This window comes from Rattus norvegicus, chromosome X (genome assembly GCF_021556685.1).
Source record: "Rattus norvegicus strain SHRSP/BbbUtx chromosome X, alternate assembly SHRSP_T2T, whole genome shotgun sequence".
In the NCBI taxonomy this organism is placed as follows: domain Eukaryota; kingdom Metazoa; phylum Chordata; class Mammalia; order Rodentia; family Muridae; genus Rattus; species Rattus norvegicus.
Genome location: NC_141554.1, coordinates 45,498,183 through 45,515,754, shown reverse-complemented (window position 1 = coordinate 45,515,754; position 17,572 = coordinate 45,498,183). Strand labels below are relative to the sequence as shown.

General features: G+C 38.9%; 1 protein-coding gene across 1 annotated transcript in view; it reads right to left on the bottom strand.

The window, feature by feature from the left end:
* Window positions 1-17,572, bottom strand: part of Phex (phosphate regulating endopeptidase X-linked) — a 237,576-nt gene that overhangs the window by 20,800 nt on the left and 199,204 nt on the right. The window contains 1 exon segment of the mRNA NM_013004.2: window positions 6,376-6,430. Within this exon segment, the coding sequence (NP_037136.2) occupies window positions 6,376-6,430 (55 nt within the window).

Here is a 17,572-nt window from a genome sequence, read left to right as displayed (position 1 = left end):
TTATAGAACTTGAGGAATGAGGATAATGGAAGAGAAGGGAAGATATCATCAGTTTCATGACACTTTTAGATTGTGTTGTTTAAGGTTATTTACATCCCTGACTCTTTCCCTTTGAAGTAATTTGGCTTGTTTCTGTCCTCAAAACTAGACAAAACTCTCACATGTACACCACACTGACCCACCTGGGCAAAAAGATATCTATTCCTTTGATTCTCATGGCATTTTATCAATTAAGACAAAATAGATGACTATCTGGGAAGCCAACTCACTGAAGAAATTTCTACCATTTCTATATTCCAATACAAAGTAGTCAAACAATGCTTAACATCTATCAACTGAAGTGATTCATTAAAAGAAAATGGAGCACTCAAGTATCAACTATGTCTCCACCTAAGTTAATACTAACAAACGCTAACAAGAATTCTTAAGTTTTTGATTTTTATGTTTCTATAAAAATCTCATGCCCATGGACCAAATAAACAAATCACTAAATCAATAATTTCCAAACATAAGCAGACCATTTCCAAGTCTTCAGTTATAGTTATATAACAATAGAAAACTCCATTAAATTGTCTGGGATAAGCAGAATCAAAGAATGCCAGGATTTTTTCAGATTAAAGAACCCTTACAGAATTACTTAGACTTTTAATTTTATAAACTAAGTGCGCATGATTCTAACCTAATTAACTATGGGGAAAAAATGAATCCAAATTCCTGAATACTGAAGAAAGCTATTCAGCTAAGGACCAGGATGCTACTAATAGATTTGATTAGATGCTAGCCTAAGATTTTGCATTTACACTAATAATAGTATTTCCTTGTAGTAGCCTCTATTGATACTACCTAAGTTCTCTCAGCATAGAGCATGTCTCATTGCACTGATCACACTGCTTCTGAGGGCCAACTTAATACTAGTTGTCTAGCAAGTTTCTCCAGCCATCAGAGATTATTTCACATAGGAAGGCCACTGATAGAATGTGAGGTAGAGAATAAATAACCTTTATCTTGAAGCATGCTCTGTAATTTACCAGCAAGATTGATTTCCAGTTGCCCATGATGTCACGTTAGCTTTGTAACACACATATGGCTTCCCCAAGATTCCCTATTGCTAACTCCTGGAACCTGTGAATGTGTTATGTCATGTGGCAAAGAGGAATTAAGGTTGCAGACAGAATTAATGTTGCTAGCCAGTTGACCTTAAAAGAGAGCAACTACCCTGACTTAGCTATGTGGGCCCAGAGTAACCACAAGTGTCTTTAAAAACAAAAGAAACAAAAGATAAGATGTCAAAGGAAATACTACACTGACATTTTTAAGATGGAAAAAGAAGGCCATAGGGAAAGTAATGTGCCCCCCCTCTAAAAGTCAGAAAATCTAAGATAGTAATTTATTCCCTACAACTTCAAAAAAAGGATCACACAAAAATAAGCTAACTTGTTTGGATAGTTTTAGTGGTAATTCATTTTTACCAGGCATAGAAGACTCATAGAACACAACATATCATTTTCCTTTGAACTATGCTCCAAACTACTTACATCCTTATGGCAAGAACAGCTTCTGAAGAAGCCTAATCAGACAAAAACTATTATATTTCTCTGAATTTTAACTGTATGAGATATTGTCTAATTTTACCTACATAATTATATAGAAGTTCTTATATACCCAAATGTAAATACAAGTAACACCTTCTGAAATCATGACTACATTTCCCATGCATTAATAGATCACAACCATATAAAGGCATATAAAGAAGTAAAAGGGCCAAATTGGAATCCATCTCAAGAGGAAGCGCCAAGGTTGGACACTATTACTGATGCTATGGAGTGCTTACAGACAGGAGCCTAGCATGGCTGCCCTCCAGAGGCCCAACAAGCAGCTCAAAGAGTCAGATACACATATTTACACCCAACTAATGCACAGAAGCTACAGCCCCCTGTAGCTTCTGTTGAATTAGAGAAAAGCTGGAAGAAGCTGAGGAGGAGGGCCCTATAGGGAGACCAGCAGTCTCAACTAACCTGGATCTCTGGGGTCTCTCAGACACTGAGTCACTAACCAGGCAGCATACACCAACTGACATGAGGCTCCCAATACATATACAGCAGAGGACTGCCAGGTCTGGACTCAGAGAAGATGCACCTAACCCTCAAGAGACTTGGAGCCTCAGGGAGTGGGGAGGTTTGGTGGGATGGGGATAGAGGGTGGGGACATCATCATGGAGACTGGGGGAAGGAGGTGTGGAATGTGGAACAGTTGGAGGGTAGACCGGGGGGGCGGGAGGGATAAAGTCTGGACTGTAAAAAAAAAAAAAGAAAATAAATAAAAAATAAAAAAGTGGGGGAGGAGAAAGCTGGACTCTCAGAAGTGCAGACAATCCTGAGAGCTCAGGGGAGACCACCACTTCTGCTCACATTCCTGGCCCAAGAGGAACCTACCTAGTGCCCTCTGGATATAGGAACCTAGGAGAAGAGAGGACCCTTCCTATTTCTGCCTCAGCCCAGAGCTGAAAGCCAGTCACCTGGAGGACTGACACATCAGAGAGCAGAGGTAAGACCAACTCTTCTGCTCCAAGCCACCCACCTCAAGGCTTCAGGACACACAAACCCAGGAGCAGCTCTCTGTTTCCAGATCCAGCTGAAATAAAACAGGTCTACAGGAGAGCTGACACACAAGCTTAAAGAGAGTCAAGCCACTGTCAGAGACAGCAAGACAAGCTAACACCGAGACAACCTTATGGTGAGAGGCAAGCACAGGAACCCGAGCAACAGAAACCAAGACTACTTGGCATCATCAGAGCCCAGTTCTCCCATCAAAGCAAATACTGAATGTCTGAAAACACCGGAGCAGGGGGGGTGGGGTTAGGGTGATGTTGGCCCGGAAACCGGGAAGAGGAATAACAATCGAAATGTAAATAAGAAATACTCAAGTTAATAAAGATGGAAAAAAATCACATCTCATGATCATGATAGAGGACTTTAAGAAGGACATGAATAACTCCCTTAAAGAAATACAAGACAACACAGGTAAACAAGTAGAAACCCTTAAAGAGAAAATAAAATATCTCTGAAAGAATTATAGGAAAACACAACCAAACAGGTGAAAAAACTGAACAAAACCATCGAGGATTTAAAACTGGATATAAAAACAATAAAGAAAGCTCAAAGAGAGACAACCCTGGAGATAGAAAACCTAGGAAAGAGATCAGAAGGTGTTGCATGCATCACCAACAGAATACAAGAGATAGAAGAGAGAATCTCAGGGGCAGTAGATACCATAGAAATCATTGACACAGTTACCCTGTACAAAGCTCAAGTCAAGTGGATCAAGGAAGTCCACATCAAACCAGATACACTCAAACAAATAGAAGAAAAAGTGGGAAAAGAGTCTTGAACACATGTGCACTGGGGAAAATTTCATGAACAAAACACCAACGGCTTATGTTCTAAGATTAAGAATCAACAAATGGGACCTCATAAAACTGCAAAGCTTCTGTAAGGCAAAGGACACTGTCATTAAGACAAAACGGCAACCAACAGATTGGGAAAAGATCTTTACCAATCCTACAACTGATAGAGGGCTAATATCCAAAATATACAAAGAACTCAAGAAGTTAGATTCCAGAGAGGCAAATAACCCTATTAAAAATGGGGTACGGAACTAAACAAAGAATTCTCAGCTGAGGAATATTGAATGGCTGAGAAGAGCCTAAAGAAATGTTCAGCATCCTTAGTCATCAGAGAAATGCAAATCAAAGCAACCTGAGATTTCACCTCATACCAGTCAGAATGGCTAAGATCAAATACTCAGGTAACAACAGATGCTGGCAAGGATGTGGAGAAAGAGAAACAATCATCCATTGTTTGTGAGATTGCAAATTGGTACAACCACTCTGGAAATCAGTCTGGAGGTTCCTCAGAAAATTGGACATTGAACTACCTGAGGACACAGCTATACATCTCCTGGGCATATACCCAAATGATTCTCCAACATACAACAAAGACACACGCTCCACTATGTTCATAGCAGCCTTATGTATAATAGCCAGAAGCTGGAAAGATCCCAGATGCCCTTCAACAGAGGAATGGATACAGAAAATGTGGTACATCTACACAATGGAATACTACCCAGCTATCAAAAACAATGACTTCATGAAATTCATAGGCAAATGGATGGAACTAGAAAATATCATCCTGAGTGAGTTAAACCAATCACGAAAAACCACACATGCTATGCACTCACTGATAAGTGGATATTAGCCCAAAACCTCGAATTGCCCAAGATACAATCCACAAACCACATGAAGTTCAAGAAGAAGGAGGACCAAAGTGTGGATTCTTCACTCCTTCTTAAAAGAGGGAACAAAAATATTCATAGGAAGTGATAAGGAGACAAAGTTTTGATCAGAGACTTAAGGAATAGCCATTCAGAGCCTGTCCCATCTGGGGATTCAGCCCATATACATACAGTCACCAAAACTAGACAATATTGATGAAGCTAAGAAGTGCATGCTGACAGGATCCTGATATACCTGTCTCCTGAGAGGCTCAGCCAGAACATGTCAAATACAGAAAATGGTGAATGCTATCAGCAAACACTGAATTGAGAATGGGGTCCACATTAGAGGAGTTAGAGAAAAAATTGAAGGAGCTGAAGAGACTTGCAACCCCAGAAGAACAACAATACCAACCAACCAGGGCTCCCAGGGACTAAACCACCATCCAAAGTGTACACATGGACAGACCCATGGCTCCAGCTGCATATGTAGCAAAGGATGTTCTTGTTGGGCACCAATGGGAGGAGAAGCCCTTGGTCCTGCCAGGGTGGACCCACTAGTACAGGGGAATGTCAGGGGAGAGACTGGACAGAGGGATGGTTGGGAAGGGGAAACACACTTATAGAAGAAGAGGAGGGAGATGGGATAGGGAGCTTATGGCTGGGAAACCGGGAAAGGGAATAATAACATTTGAAATGTAAATAAAAAATACCAAATAAAATTTTAAAAAGTAAAGAAGTGGTGAAAAGATCAGTTAAATAAAATAAATCTGGAAACTCTATAAAAATTATATTTACAATATTTAATTATCATGTTAAATTAGTAAAAAAACAAATATTCTTAAACAAAAATATTGAATATTTTGAGAAACTACATTATGTATAGAAATTATGACTTATATTCACCTACAATCTGTTTGTAAACAGCTGTCCTTAAGTCCAGATCTGTCAATTTTGACCGATATATAGTTATATGGTTATATTTCTAATGACACTTTTAATTATCTCATTTCATAAACTTCAGCATTTTGTTTTAAATTTCCTTGTTTGACATTCAGAACACTCCAAAATCAAACTAAAATCATTATAACTTCTCCTTGTATATTTCTCAACCAAGCTACCCTCTGTCATTCCATAAATTATAAATGTGTAAAAAATAAAATTCCATGTAGAAATTAGTTTTGCCACCTAATCAATCAAATAGTCTGATAACAAGGATCTAAAAACAAATACCTACCCAAAACTACAAAGATCTATAATCCTTTCTTTCTGCTGAATAACCATTGACTTGGAATTGACTCTTTAAGAACCTGCCATGAGGGCTGGAGTGATGGCTCAGTGGTTAAGAGCACCCGACTGCTCTTCCAGAGGTCATGAGTTCAATTCCCAGCAACCACGTGGTAGCTCACAACCATCTGTAATGTGATCTGATGACCTCTTCTGGTGTGTCTGAAAACAGCTACAGTGTACTTATATATAATAAATAAATAAATCTTCAAAAGAAAAAAAAGAAAGAAAGAAACTGCCATGAGTCTCAGAAAGAGACTTTGGATTTTGAATTTTTAAACGCCATTGAGACTGTGACTGACATGTGGACTTTTAAAGTTTGACTAAATGCATTTTGCATTATGATATGGCTACAGGCCAATGGGGGACAGGGAGTAGAATGCAGTGGTTTGAATGAAAATATCCTGCATAGGCTCACAGAGAATGGCACTATTAAAAGGGGTGGCTTTGTTGAAGTAAGCATTATTGGAGGAAGCATGTCACCAGGTTTGGGTTTTGAGGTCTCAGATGCTCAAGCAAGGCCCAGTGTCACTCTCTCTTCCTGCTGTCTGCTAATCTGAATGTAGAGCTCTCTCAACTAGTTACCTTTCAAGCACCACATCTGCCTGTGTGCTGCCATGCTTCCCACCTTGATGGCAATGGACTAAAGCTCTGAACTGTAAGCCAGCCCCAATTAAATGTTTTCCTTTATAAGAGTTGCTGCAGTCACAGTATCTTAGAACTTTAACTAAGACAGTCTAGATATTCTGTTCTTGGCCAAAGTGGCAAGTTCTTCTCCGCTAACTTGACAAGGAATGGTTTCTTTTCTGACTTACTCACCGAGGGTATTCTGTTCCCCAAAAGAAAGGCTTCTGCAGCTCTCCAGCAGGAAATCCTGAGAGGATGGCAAGCAAACAAAAAATATTAAGGACATGGAGATGATCAATATCCAAACTCAGTTCCAGTTACAGCCCAAAGCTTCTAGATGCTTATCCAAACTACAAATGCAGTTACAGATCCAAGAGATCTATCTGAAGGTGTCATAAATTCACTGATTTTGAAATAAGTCCTTGAAATCATTTCAAGGAGAGTTTGTACAGATATACTATTGGCAGAGTCCAGCTCCTTCATATACAATATGCCCTGGAAGTTGCAGGATAGCCAGCAGGTTCCAAGATGCACATTGATCTCACCTTCTTAGGTACCCACTGTTGCAGGCACACATGTGATACATAAAGAATGGTTATGTATTTGATACTGTTATTGCTTTGTGTTTCTTTGTAACTAAATCTTTGATCTTGCATATTATATGTGGGTTCAAAAGAGGTCTTGACACATGTGTGTGAAAAGAAGAGATGTGTACAATATGCATGTCAGCTGTTCCCAGTTGCCCTTTGCACACCCAGTAATTATCCTGTCCAAGGATTACAGAATTACAGCTGTTCACACATGGGGGAGTATAACAAGATACAGCTCAGCTATCATAGTTTCATGTTACTCTGAACTCAACAGTTCTAGACTTGGACAGCTCGAAGAGGCCTTGCTTTCCCTCTTAACTAGGATTTGCTTAGATTACTAAAAGAAGCTAATAGTAGTCTAAGAAATAGAATGATTCACGTTCTCTGTTTCATCGTCTCTTCATTCTTCCCTATATTAACCAACCTTTAAAACTGAAATTGGTAACACAGAAGGAAAAGGAAATGAGGGAAATCTATCATTTCTTTACCTTCCAGTCTCTCCTTATTCGTCACTAAGGAAAAGGTGGACACGGTTGGTAGATGGGTAATTAAGAAGTAAAAGGCTGAGGCTATAGCTCGACAGTAGAGCACTTGCATAGTGTTTTTGGGGCCAGCACTAACACCAACAAAAAAGTAAATTAGAAGAAGTAGAAGTAGTAGTAGTAATAGTAGTAGTAGTAGTAGTAGTAGTAGTAGTAGTAGTAGTAGTAACAGCAGTAGTAGAAAAATAGCTAAATTAGTTCCTTGCAGCATTTCTACCTTGCTGGTGAGAAACATCTGTATATGCATATACATGCTACAAAACACAAAGTGTGTCATTTTAGAAATTCCATGCACAAGTTAAAGCCTTCTTATTCACTTTTGAGACTTGCATTGTAGCATAAAAAGATAGAAGGAAAAACTCATAGTAGTGGCATAAGTTTTTAGTTTTCCAAAGAAGCAGTAAATAGCAGACAAAAGAAAAATCACAGTTGACGAGTCAGAAGTAAAGATAATGTTTTCCATGCTAGCATTTGTGATGGCATTTGTTCCGCTTCCTGCATGAGAGGCCTTGCATCTTCATTTCACACTGAACCATACAAATTAGTTAGCAAGCCTTGGATCTACGTGAATACAAGAAACACTTGGCTTTGCTCTTCCAAGTCCACTAAATTTTGTACCCTGAGCTGATCCTGGGAGTTGTGATTAATAGTCATTACAGCTGGGAATTCAAAGCAACAAGAGACAGAATGGGAGAGGGAGAAAAGGGAAAGAGGGAAAGAGATCTTCTGAAATGTCCTTGTCTCCTTGAGAGCAGCTGCTCTAGGCCCCATGAGACTGAATGTTCTTTTATGAATTAAAATGTTCTTCTACTCTCTGCTTAACTTTCTATCTCCCCTCTATGCCAGGACACTTTGAGGGGAAATGAAGGCAGGAAAGCAAGCCTTGAATTTAGAGATGAAGTATTCATTTCATAAGACCCTCATATTCTATGTCTTTTATTATAATATCAGAGTTGGGGATTTCAAGGTACAAAAACCTAATTGCAAAGCAGAGATGAAGCCAGTTAGTGCTTCTCTCTTCCTGCTGCTTTCAGATAAAGAAAGCACAACTAATGTGATTGAATTTCAAGACACAATGTTTCTTTAATCTTCATAATTTCTACATTTTCTTAAACATCTTTGGCATCTTTACATTGATAGTTCATCCCTTTTTGTGTGATTTGATTTTAGCAAATCATTCTGATTTAGATATATATGCAAATATATATTACATATAAATGCAAATCACAGTGTTTATATGAAAATCCTATTTCACACAATAAATCACCCTAAAGCAATGATATTTTCTAATAAGAACAATGATCATAAGCCAATGTGATTTAATTATTCAATCATTATGACTTCCCTGCCTGGTAATGTGCCCAGCTGGAAGCAGTTATGTCCACTGCCAACCTTGTCACAGAAAAACATCTGACACCTGCATAAGCCTCCACTGCTGCAGCTTTTGCTGTTTCTAGGGGCCCCAGACTCCAGTGCTGAAGTCATCACATCACCCTGATCATCTATATCTTCTCAGCTTGTCAGGGCCTTGAAACCCAATAGTGATAAACTGAAGAATCTGATGCCCTTAGGCATGTTTTGCTGAAGTGAATGGATTAACAGTGTAAGCTGCATTTTTAGAGGTGTCAACTAGCAAGAATGAAAGATGGAAATCCCAACAAGGTCAATTCAATATCTTATCTCATAAAGTGGATAAGTTGTATTAGCAAAGGTGGAAGTGAGAAATAAATAAATGGGAAGGGAATTCTGTCTCCCTTTTCAATAGGTATCTGTTATGTTTTCTCACCAACTCATTTTATTTCAGTGTTTCCCCACTGCAGAATCATTCGTTGCTTGCTCCAGACGTTAAAAGCTTTGTTTTTTACCTTTATATTTATGGGAATCATTCCTCACAGTATGGTGTGTATGTGAGAGGAAGGGAGGGAGGGAAGGACGGAGGGAGGGGGAGAGAGGGGGGTGAGGAGGAGAATTTAACTATTGAGTTGGCAATAATTAATGATTTTGTAGGAAGTATGGTAGGAGGGTAAGCTATTGCGACCATGTTTTAAAGGACTAAGTTATGATAACCTGGTCAAGGAAGAAATAAAGAAAGAAATTAAAAACTTTTTACAATTTAATGAAAATGAAGATACAACATACTCAAACTTATGGGACACAATGAAAGCTGTGCTAAGAGGAAAACTCATAGCGCTGAGTGCCTGCAGAAAGAAACAGGAAAGAGCATATGTCAGCAGCTTGACAGCACACCTAAAAGCTCTAGAACAAAAAGAAGCAAATACACCCAGGAGGAGTAGAAGGCAGGAAATAATCAAACTCAGAGCTGAAATCAACCAAGTAGAAACAAAAAGGACCATAGAAAGAATCAACAGAACCAAAAGTTGGTTCTTTGAGAAAATCAACAAGATAGATAAACCCTTAGCCAGACTAACGAGAGGACACAGAGAGTGCGTCCAAATTAACAAAATCAGAAATGAAAAGGGAGACATAACTACAGATTCAGAGGAAATTCAAAAAATCATCAGATCTTACTATAAAAACCTATATTCAACAAAACTTGAAAATCTTCAGGAAATGGACAATTTCCTAGACAGATACCAGGTATCGAAGTTAAATCAGGAACAGATAAACCAGTTAAACAACCCCATAACTCCTAAGGAAATAGAAGCAGTAATTAAAGGTCTCCCAACCAAAAAGAGCCCAGGTCCAGACGGGTTTAGTGCAGAATTCTATCAAACCTTCATAGAAGACCTCATACCAACATTATCCAAACTATTCCACAGAATTGAAACAGATGGAGCACTACCGAATACCTTCTACGAAGCCACAATTACTCTTATACCTAAACCACACAAAGACACAACAAAGAAAGAGAACTTCAGACCAATTTCCCTTATGAATATCGACGCAAAAATACTCAATAAAATTCTGGCAAACCGAATTCAAGAGCACATCAAAACAATCATCCACCATGATCAAGTAGGCTTCATCCCAGGCATGCAGGGATGGTTTAATATACGGAAAACCATCAACGTGATCCATTATATAAACAAACTGAAAGAACAGAACCACATGATCATTTCATTAGATGCTGAGAAAGCATTTGACAAAATTCAACACCCCTTCATGATAAAAGTCCTGGAAAGAATAGGAATTCAAGGCCCATACCTAAACATAGTAAAAGCCATATACAGCAAACCAGTTGCTAACATTAAACTAAATGGAGAGAAACTTGAAGCAATCCCACTAAAATCAGGGACTAGACAAGGCTGCCCACTCTCTCCCTACTTATTCAATATAGTTCTTGAAGTTCTAGCCAGAGCAATCAGACAACAAAAGGAGATCAAAGGGATACAGATCGGAAAAGAAGAGGTCAAAATATCACTATTTGCAGATGATATGATAGGATATTTAAGTGATCCCAAAAGTTCCACCAGAGAACTACTAAAGCTGATAAACAACTTCAGCAAAGTGGCTGGGTATAAAATTAACTCAAATAAATCAGTTGCCTTCCTCTATACAAAAGAGAAACAAGCCGAGAAAGAAATTAGGGAAACGACACCCTTCATAATAGACCCAAATAATATAAAGTACCTCGGTGTGACTTTAACCAAGCAAGTAAAAGATCTGTACAATAAGAACTTCAAGACACTGAGGAAAGAAATTGAAGAAGACCTCAGAAGATGGAAAGATCTCCCATGCTCATGGATTGGCAGGATTAATATAGTAAAAATGGCCATTCTACCAAAAGCGATCTACAGATTCAATGCAATCCCCATCAAAATACCAATCCAATTCTTCAAAGAATTAGACAGAAAAATTAGCAAATTCATCTGGAATAATAAAAAACCCAGGATAGCTAAAGCTATCCTCAACAATAAAAGGACTTCAGGGGGAATCACTATCCCTGAACTCAAGCAGTATTACAGAGCAATAGTGATAAAAACTGCATGGTATTGGTACAGAGACAGACAGATAGACCAATGGAACAGAATTGAAGGCCCAGAAATGAACCCACACACCTATGGTCACTTTATTTTTGACAAAGGAGCCAAAACCATCCAATGGAAAAAAGATAGCATTTTCAGCAAATGGTGCTGGTTCAACTGGAGGTCAACATGTAGAAGAATGCAGATGGATCCATGCTTATCACCCTGTACAAAGCTTAAGTCCAAGTCCAAGCTTACCTCCACATCAAACCAGATACACTCAAACTAATAGAAGAAAAACTAGGGCAGCATCTCGAACACATGGGCACTGGAAAAAATTTCCTGAACAAAACACCAGTGGCTTATGCTCTAAGATCATGAATCGACAAATGGGATCTCATAAAACTGCAAAGCTTCTGGAAGGCAAAGGACACTGTGGTTAGGACAAAACGGCAACCAACAGATTGGGAAAAGATCTTTACCAATCCTACAACAGATAGAGGCCTTATATCCAAAATATACAAAGAACTCAAGAAGTTAGACCGCAGGGAAACAAATAACCCTATTAAAAAATGGGGTTCAGAGCTAAACAAAGAATTCACAGCTGAGGAATGCCGAATGGCTGAGAAACACCTAAAGAAATGTTCAACATCTTTAGTCATAAGGGAAATGCAAATCAAAACAACCCTGAGATTTCACCTCACACCAGTGCGATTGGCTAAGATCAAAAACTCAGGTGACAGCAGATGCTGGCGAGGATGTGGAGAAAGAGGAACACTCCTCCATTGTTGGTGGGATTGCAGACTGGTAAAACCATTCTGGAAATCAGTCTGGAGGTTCCTCAGAAAATTGGACATTGAACTGCCTGAGGATCCAGCTATACCTCTCTTGGGCATATACCCAAAAGATGCCTCAACATATAAAAGAGACACGTGCTCCACTATGTTCATCGCAGCCTTATTTATAATAGCCAGAAAATGGAAAGAACCCAGATGCCCTTCAACAGAGGAATGGATACAGAAAATGTGGTACATCTACACAATGGAATATTACTCAGCTATCAAAAACATCGAGTTTATGAAATTCGTAGGCAAATGGTTGGAACTGGAAAATATCATCCTGAGTGAGCTAACCCAATCACAGAAAGACATACATGGTATGCACTCATTGATAAGTGGCTATTAGCCCAAATGCTTGAATTACCCTAGATCCCTAGAACAAACGAAACTCAAGACAGATGATCAAAATGTGAATGCTTCACTCCTTCTTTAAATGAGGAAAAAGAATACCCTTGGCAGGGAAGGGAGAGGCAAAGATTAAAACAGAGACTGAAGGAACACCCACCCATTCAGAGCCTGCCCCACATGTGGCCCATACATATACAGCCACCCAATTAGACAAGATGGATGAAGCAAAGAAGTGCAGACCGACAGGAGCCGGATGTAGATCGCTCCTGAGAGACACAGCCAGAATACAGCAAATACAGAGGCGAATGCCAGCAGCAAACCACTGAACTGAGAATAGGTCCCCTATTGAAGGAATCAGAGAAAGAACTGGAAGAGCTTGAAGGGGCTCGAGACCCCAAAAGTACAACAATGCCAAGCAACCAGAGCTTCCAGGGACTAAGCCACTACCTAAAGACTATACATGGACTGACCCTGGACTCTGACCCCATAGGTAGCAATGAATATCCTAGTAAGAGCACCAGTGGAAGGGGAAGCCCTGGGTCCTGCTAAGACTGAACCCCCAGTGAACTAGTCTATGGGGGGAGGGCGGCAATGGGGGGAGGGTTGGGAGGGGAACACCCATAAGGAAGGGGAGGGGGGAGAGGGATGTTTGCCCGGAAACCGGGAAAGGGAATAACACTCGAAATGTATATAAGAAATACTCAAGTTAATAAAAAAAAACATATTAAAAAAATAAATAAATAAAGGACTAAGTTTCTGTGTGGCGATATGAAAGAAGCTCTAAGAAATAATACATTAAGTAAAAACATGACATTTGGTGCAGTTCATGGAGTTTTTGTACAATATATGTGTGGATATATACATGCACATATGTATTCAATTCTATACTACCAGACTGTGTTCTTTTACATAAAAGAAAAGACAAATTTCTTCCAACACAACAGATACAGAGGAGACTCTGGGACAAAACTCCAGTTTTGAATTTTTGCTTATACTAACTGCCATTGATGAGCAAAGCAAAAACCACCTATACTGAGTCCCATGTGACTAGACAAGTTGCTCATATGCATACATCTCAGCATCATCAACTACTTCGTATCACTTTGTGCTTTACAAGCCACACCTATCACATCTGATATCAAAACTACTAACTTCATTTCCCTGTAATCTCTGTGACTTTTAATACATAATTTTGTATACTGCCGTGAGCTTACAAATTCATTTCATGGTATATCGTGGATTTGTACACACACACCAGTTGTTCTCAACTGTCATGAAGTATAAGAATCAGATCTTGCTTAGGTACAGTTTGCCAACTAGTTACTGGTTAACTTGGAATAGGTCATCAAACATCCGTCTCTATGACTGCATGTGTTAGTCTAGGTACCATACTATGAAAACTACTGCAAGGTTGTCCAAAAGTTCAGTGTTGCACTGGGTATAATTAAGACCACAATAAAGACTGATATGTTGCAAATAAAAACGTAAAGGACCAGTATTAAAATTCTAGCATGGAAGTAATTTTGCAAGATCTGCTTTTGGACTAAAGTGAGGTATAAACATAAATTGATAAACAGTAATTTAATGACTCTCCTATATACTCAAAATAAGTACCTGTAAAATACATACAAATTGGTTGTAGTAAATCACCCTTGGAGAAAATTGGTATGCTAGGTGGTAGGTGGTCAAAAAAAGCATTGAACACTAATGGTTCACATTTTGATTAGGCAAAAGAGCTTTAAACATTAATGGTTTACATTTTGATTAATCAAAGGTAAAGTTAGGTCTTTTAGAAGTATGTGTTTTACCGAAAAGCCTTCTAAAATCTATCAAATATTGGTTAACTAAGCTTATGTAGTGTTATTTTGCTCTTGTGCTGCTAACACTAACAAATCCCATTCCTATTTCAAGCAAAAATTAAGCCTTGTTATAATTTCAATGACTACAATTATAGCAGAATAAAATATTGGCATCTCTAAGTTGCAATCACGGCATTGTTTATTGTAATAATTTCTCTTTTTCTAATTTGCACACTGGAAAGCCACAGAGACCTGCTTTTAGTTTCTACCTGGGTTGACATTTCATTTTGACTGAGCTTTCTCATTATAACTCTCCTATCACTGAGCACTGACTAACTTAATTGGAGCTCAAAGAAATGCTGACCATAGAATGCAGACAGCTCCTATTTCTAGCCTTATTGCCAAAGAACTCATCACATTTAGTGGGTAATTACCCCAAGTTCAACTATCTGATTTCTATATTCATGAAGACATAGCCTGACTGTAGCTACAGTTTTCGAGGACAAGTTAAATGTCTCAATATTTCTGAGTTTCAGTAGCCATTATTGTAAAAACCACTAAATTTTCTAAAGTACAGCACATATAAAGAAGGAAATTAACCAATTATCTCATCACTCGGAGATTAAGAAAGCAAATGAATATAATTCAAATGTATAGAGATAAATCAAACAGTAGTAATTGCCCTCCGTCTCCACCAATATTTGTCTAACTTTGGTCTATTTTTCTCCCACTATCTGCAAGCCTTATTTCAGGTATTTGCTCAAATGTCACTTTATCCTCTAGTACCATGGCTCTCAGCATTTCTAATGCTGTGACCCTTTAACACAGTTCCTCATGTTGTGATGACACTCAACCATAAAATTACATTTGTTGCTACTTCATAACAGTAATTCTGCTGTTATGACTCATAATATAAATATTTGATATGCAGAAACCCAAAGGGACCATGACCATGATATATTTAGTACTGCCATTGCATTATTTCTTGACGCTTTCATCCTCAATGCCAAATCTGCAATATATTACATTACTTTGACTTGCATTTTCTTTGTAAATGAGAGATGTGTTGGTTCCTTGCTCTTGCTATGATGGCAGAACTAGTACAGTTTTGAAGCCAACACAGGGTCCATCAAAATGCAGTATGAGGTATATGAAGATGGCTCGGTAGATAGAAGGCTTTCCATACAAGAATGAAGGCTTAAGTTTAGGTCCTCAGCACCCAAGTAAAATGCAAGGTGTGATGATATGTGGCCTGTAATAACAGTGCAATCAAAACAACCCTGAGATTTCACCTCACACCAGTGAGAATGGCTAAGATCAAAAACTCAGGTGACAGCAGATGCTGGTGAGGATGCGGAGAAAGAGGAACACTCCTCCATTGTTGGTGGGATTGCAGACTGGTACAACCATTCTGGAAATCAGTCTGGAGGTTCCTTAGAAAATTGGACATTGAACTACCTGAGGACCCAGTAGATGTACCATGTTTTCTGTATCCATTCGTCTGTTGATGGACATCTGGGTTCTTTCCAGCTTTTAGGTATTATACATAAGGCTGCTATGAACATAGTGGAGCATGTGTCCTTGTTATATTTGGAGCATCTTTTGGGTATATGCCCAATGGAGGAGTTAGAGAAAAGACTGAAGGAGCTGAAGGAGTTTGCAACCCCATAGGAAGAACAATATCAACATGCCAAACCCCACCAGAGCTCTCAGAGACTAAACCACCAAACAATGAGTACACATGGAGGGACCCATGACTCCAGCCACATATGTAGCAGAGGATGGCACTCACTGTCCAGCATCAATAGGAGGAAAGCCTTTGGTCCTGTGAAGGCTTGTTTCCTCAATGTAGGGGAATGCCAGGGCATTGGGGTATGACTGGGTAGGTGGGAATGGAAGCATCCTCATAGAAGCAGGGGGAGGGGTATAAGAGAGGGTGGAAAGTGCATAACATTTGAAATGTAAATACATAAAATATCCAAGAAAACTAATTTTTAAAAAATAATCAATTGGTTTTTGAGGCAGAAAATGTTAGTAAACTTGTTCTCAAAATGTGGTCTGCTGACCAGCAACATCGGCATCATTTAGGTAGTTGTGAGAGATGCCAACATTACGCCCATCCCAAACTTGCTGAGTCAAGAACACTGGGAATGGACTTCTGAGTTTCAACCAACCATTCAGGTAACTGAGGCCCACAAGCTAACATCAGAATAATCTTTACCCCAACTGCAAATGAGAATTCCTACTCAAATCTACTGAGATTCAATGTCTATCATGTTGTCCACTTGTACTTGGTTATACAAAAAGTAAAGAATTGATCATTTTTAAACTATCCATAAGTCAGCCCTCCTGGTTTAGTCTATTCACTCCATCTGCTGTATCACACATTTGTGATACAATATTTTTATTTGAATTTTCCTCAGACGATAGTTTCTACAATTAATCTTTATAGGATCTTTCAAATTTGATTGTAGTAAAGGACAAATATACATTTAATTGTAATACCTTACACATTCCAGGAAGAACGCTAAAGCGAATGAGTATACTGGATTAGTTCTGACTATAGGATAACCTAGATAGCATTCTTCTAGAAATTAGGGGTCGGGGCATGCGTTGAGACATGCAAATTCCTGCACTTACAAAGTACTTTTGGTTATGTCTTTTGTTGCTGTTGTGATAAAAGGCTTTCGTTGTCACTCCTGCTAAGATTAATAATAATTAATAGTGGACTTTTATCCAAGTTGGCATCTTACAATATTTTGGTGCATGCCAAACTTCCTATTTCCAGAAAGTATTGCATTCTAACAGCTGTGATTCCTGTCAGAGGATTCAGCAAGATGTCTTAGCCATCTGCTGGCTTCCTGCAGGTAACCTCCTGCCACCAGATCTAGCAGCCTAGAGCAGACAAGCAGAAAGCAGCTTCTGAAATCTGCCTCCATCTTGTAGCTTTCTTTGATGACCGTTCTATTCTATTTCTTCCATAATTACTTTTAGGTCACAACAAACACCATCTCTTCCATTTACCAGAGTTGTCAACCATCACTACTTTCCCATGACTAAAGAGACACTTAGAATGCAGGATTTTTCAGTAGTAAAGCTGCAATGGGCCCATGGAAAATGAGAAGAAATGAAAAGCACTGCTTTCACCCACTAGGTCTGACTCTTCTTTTATACTGGCAGCATTTTGATGACTCAATAGTTCTCAACATTCAGCATCAATCAAAGACAATTTGTGATTAAAATCTTACTAAGATCCAAGCCTAGGGCTGGAGAGATGGCTGAGCGGTTAAGAGCACCCGACTACTCTTCCAGAGGTCCTGAGTTCAATTCCCAGCAACCACATGG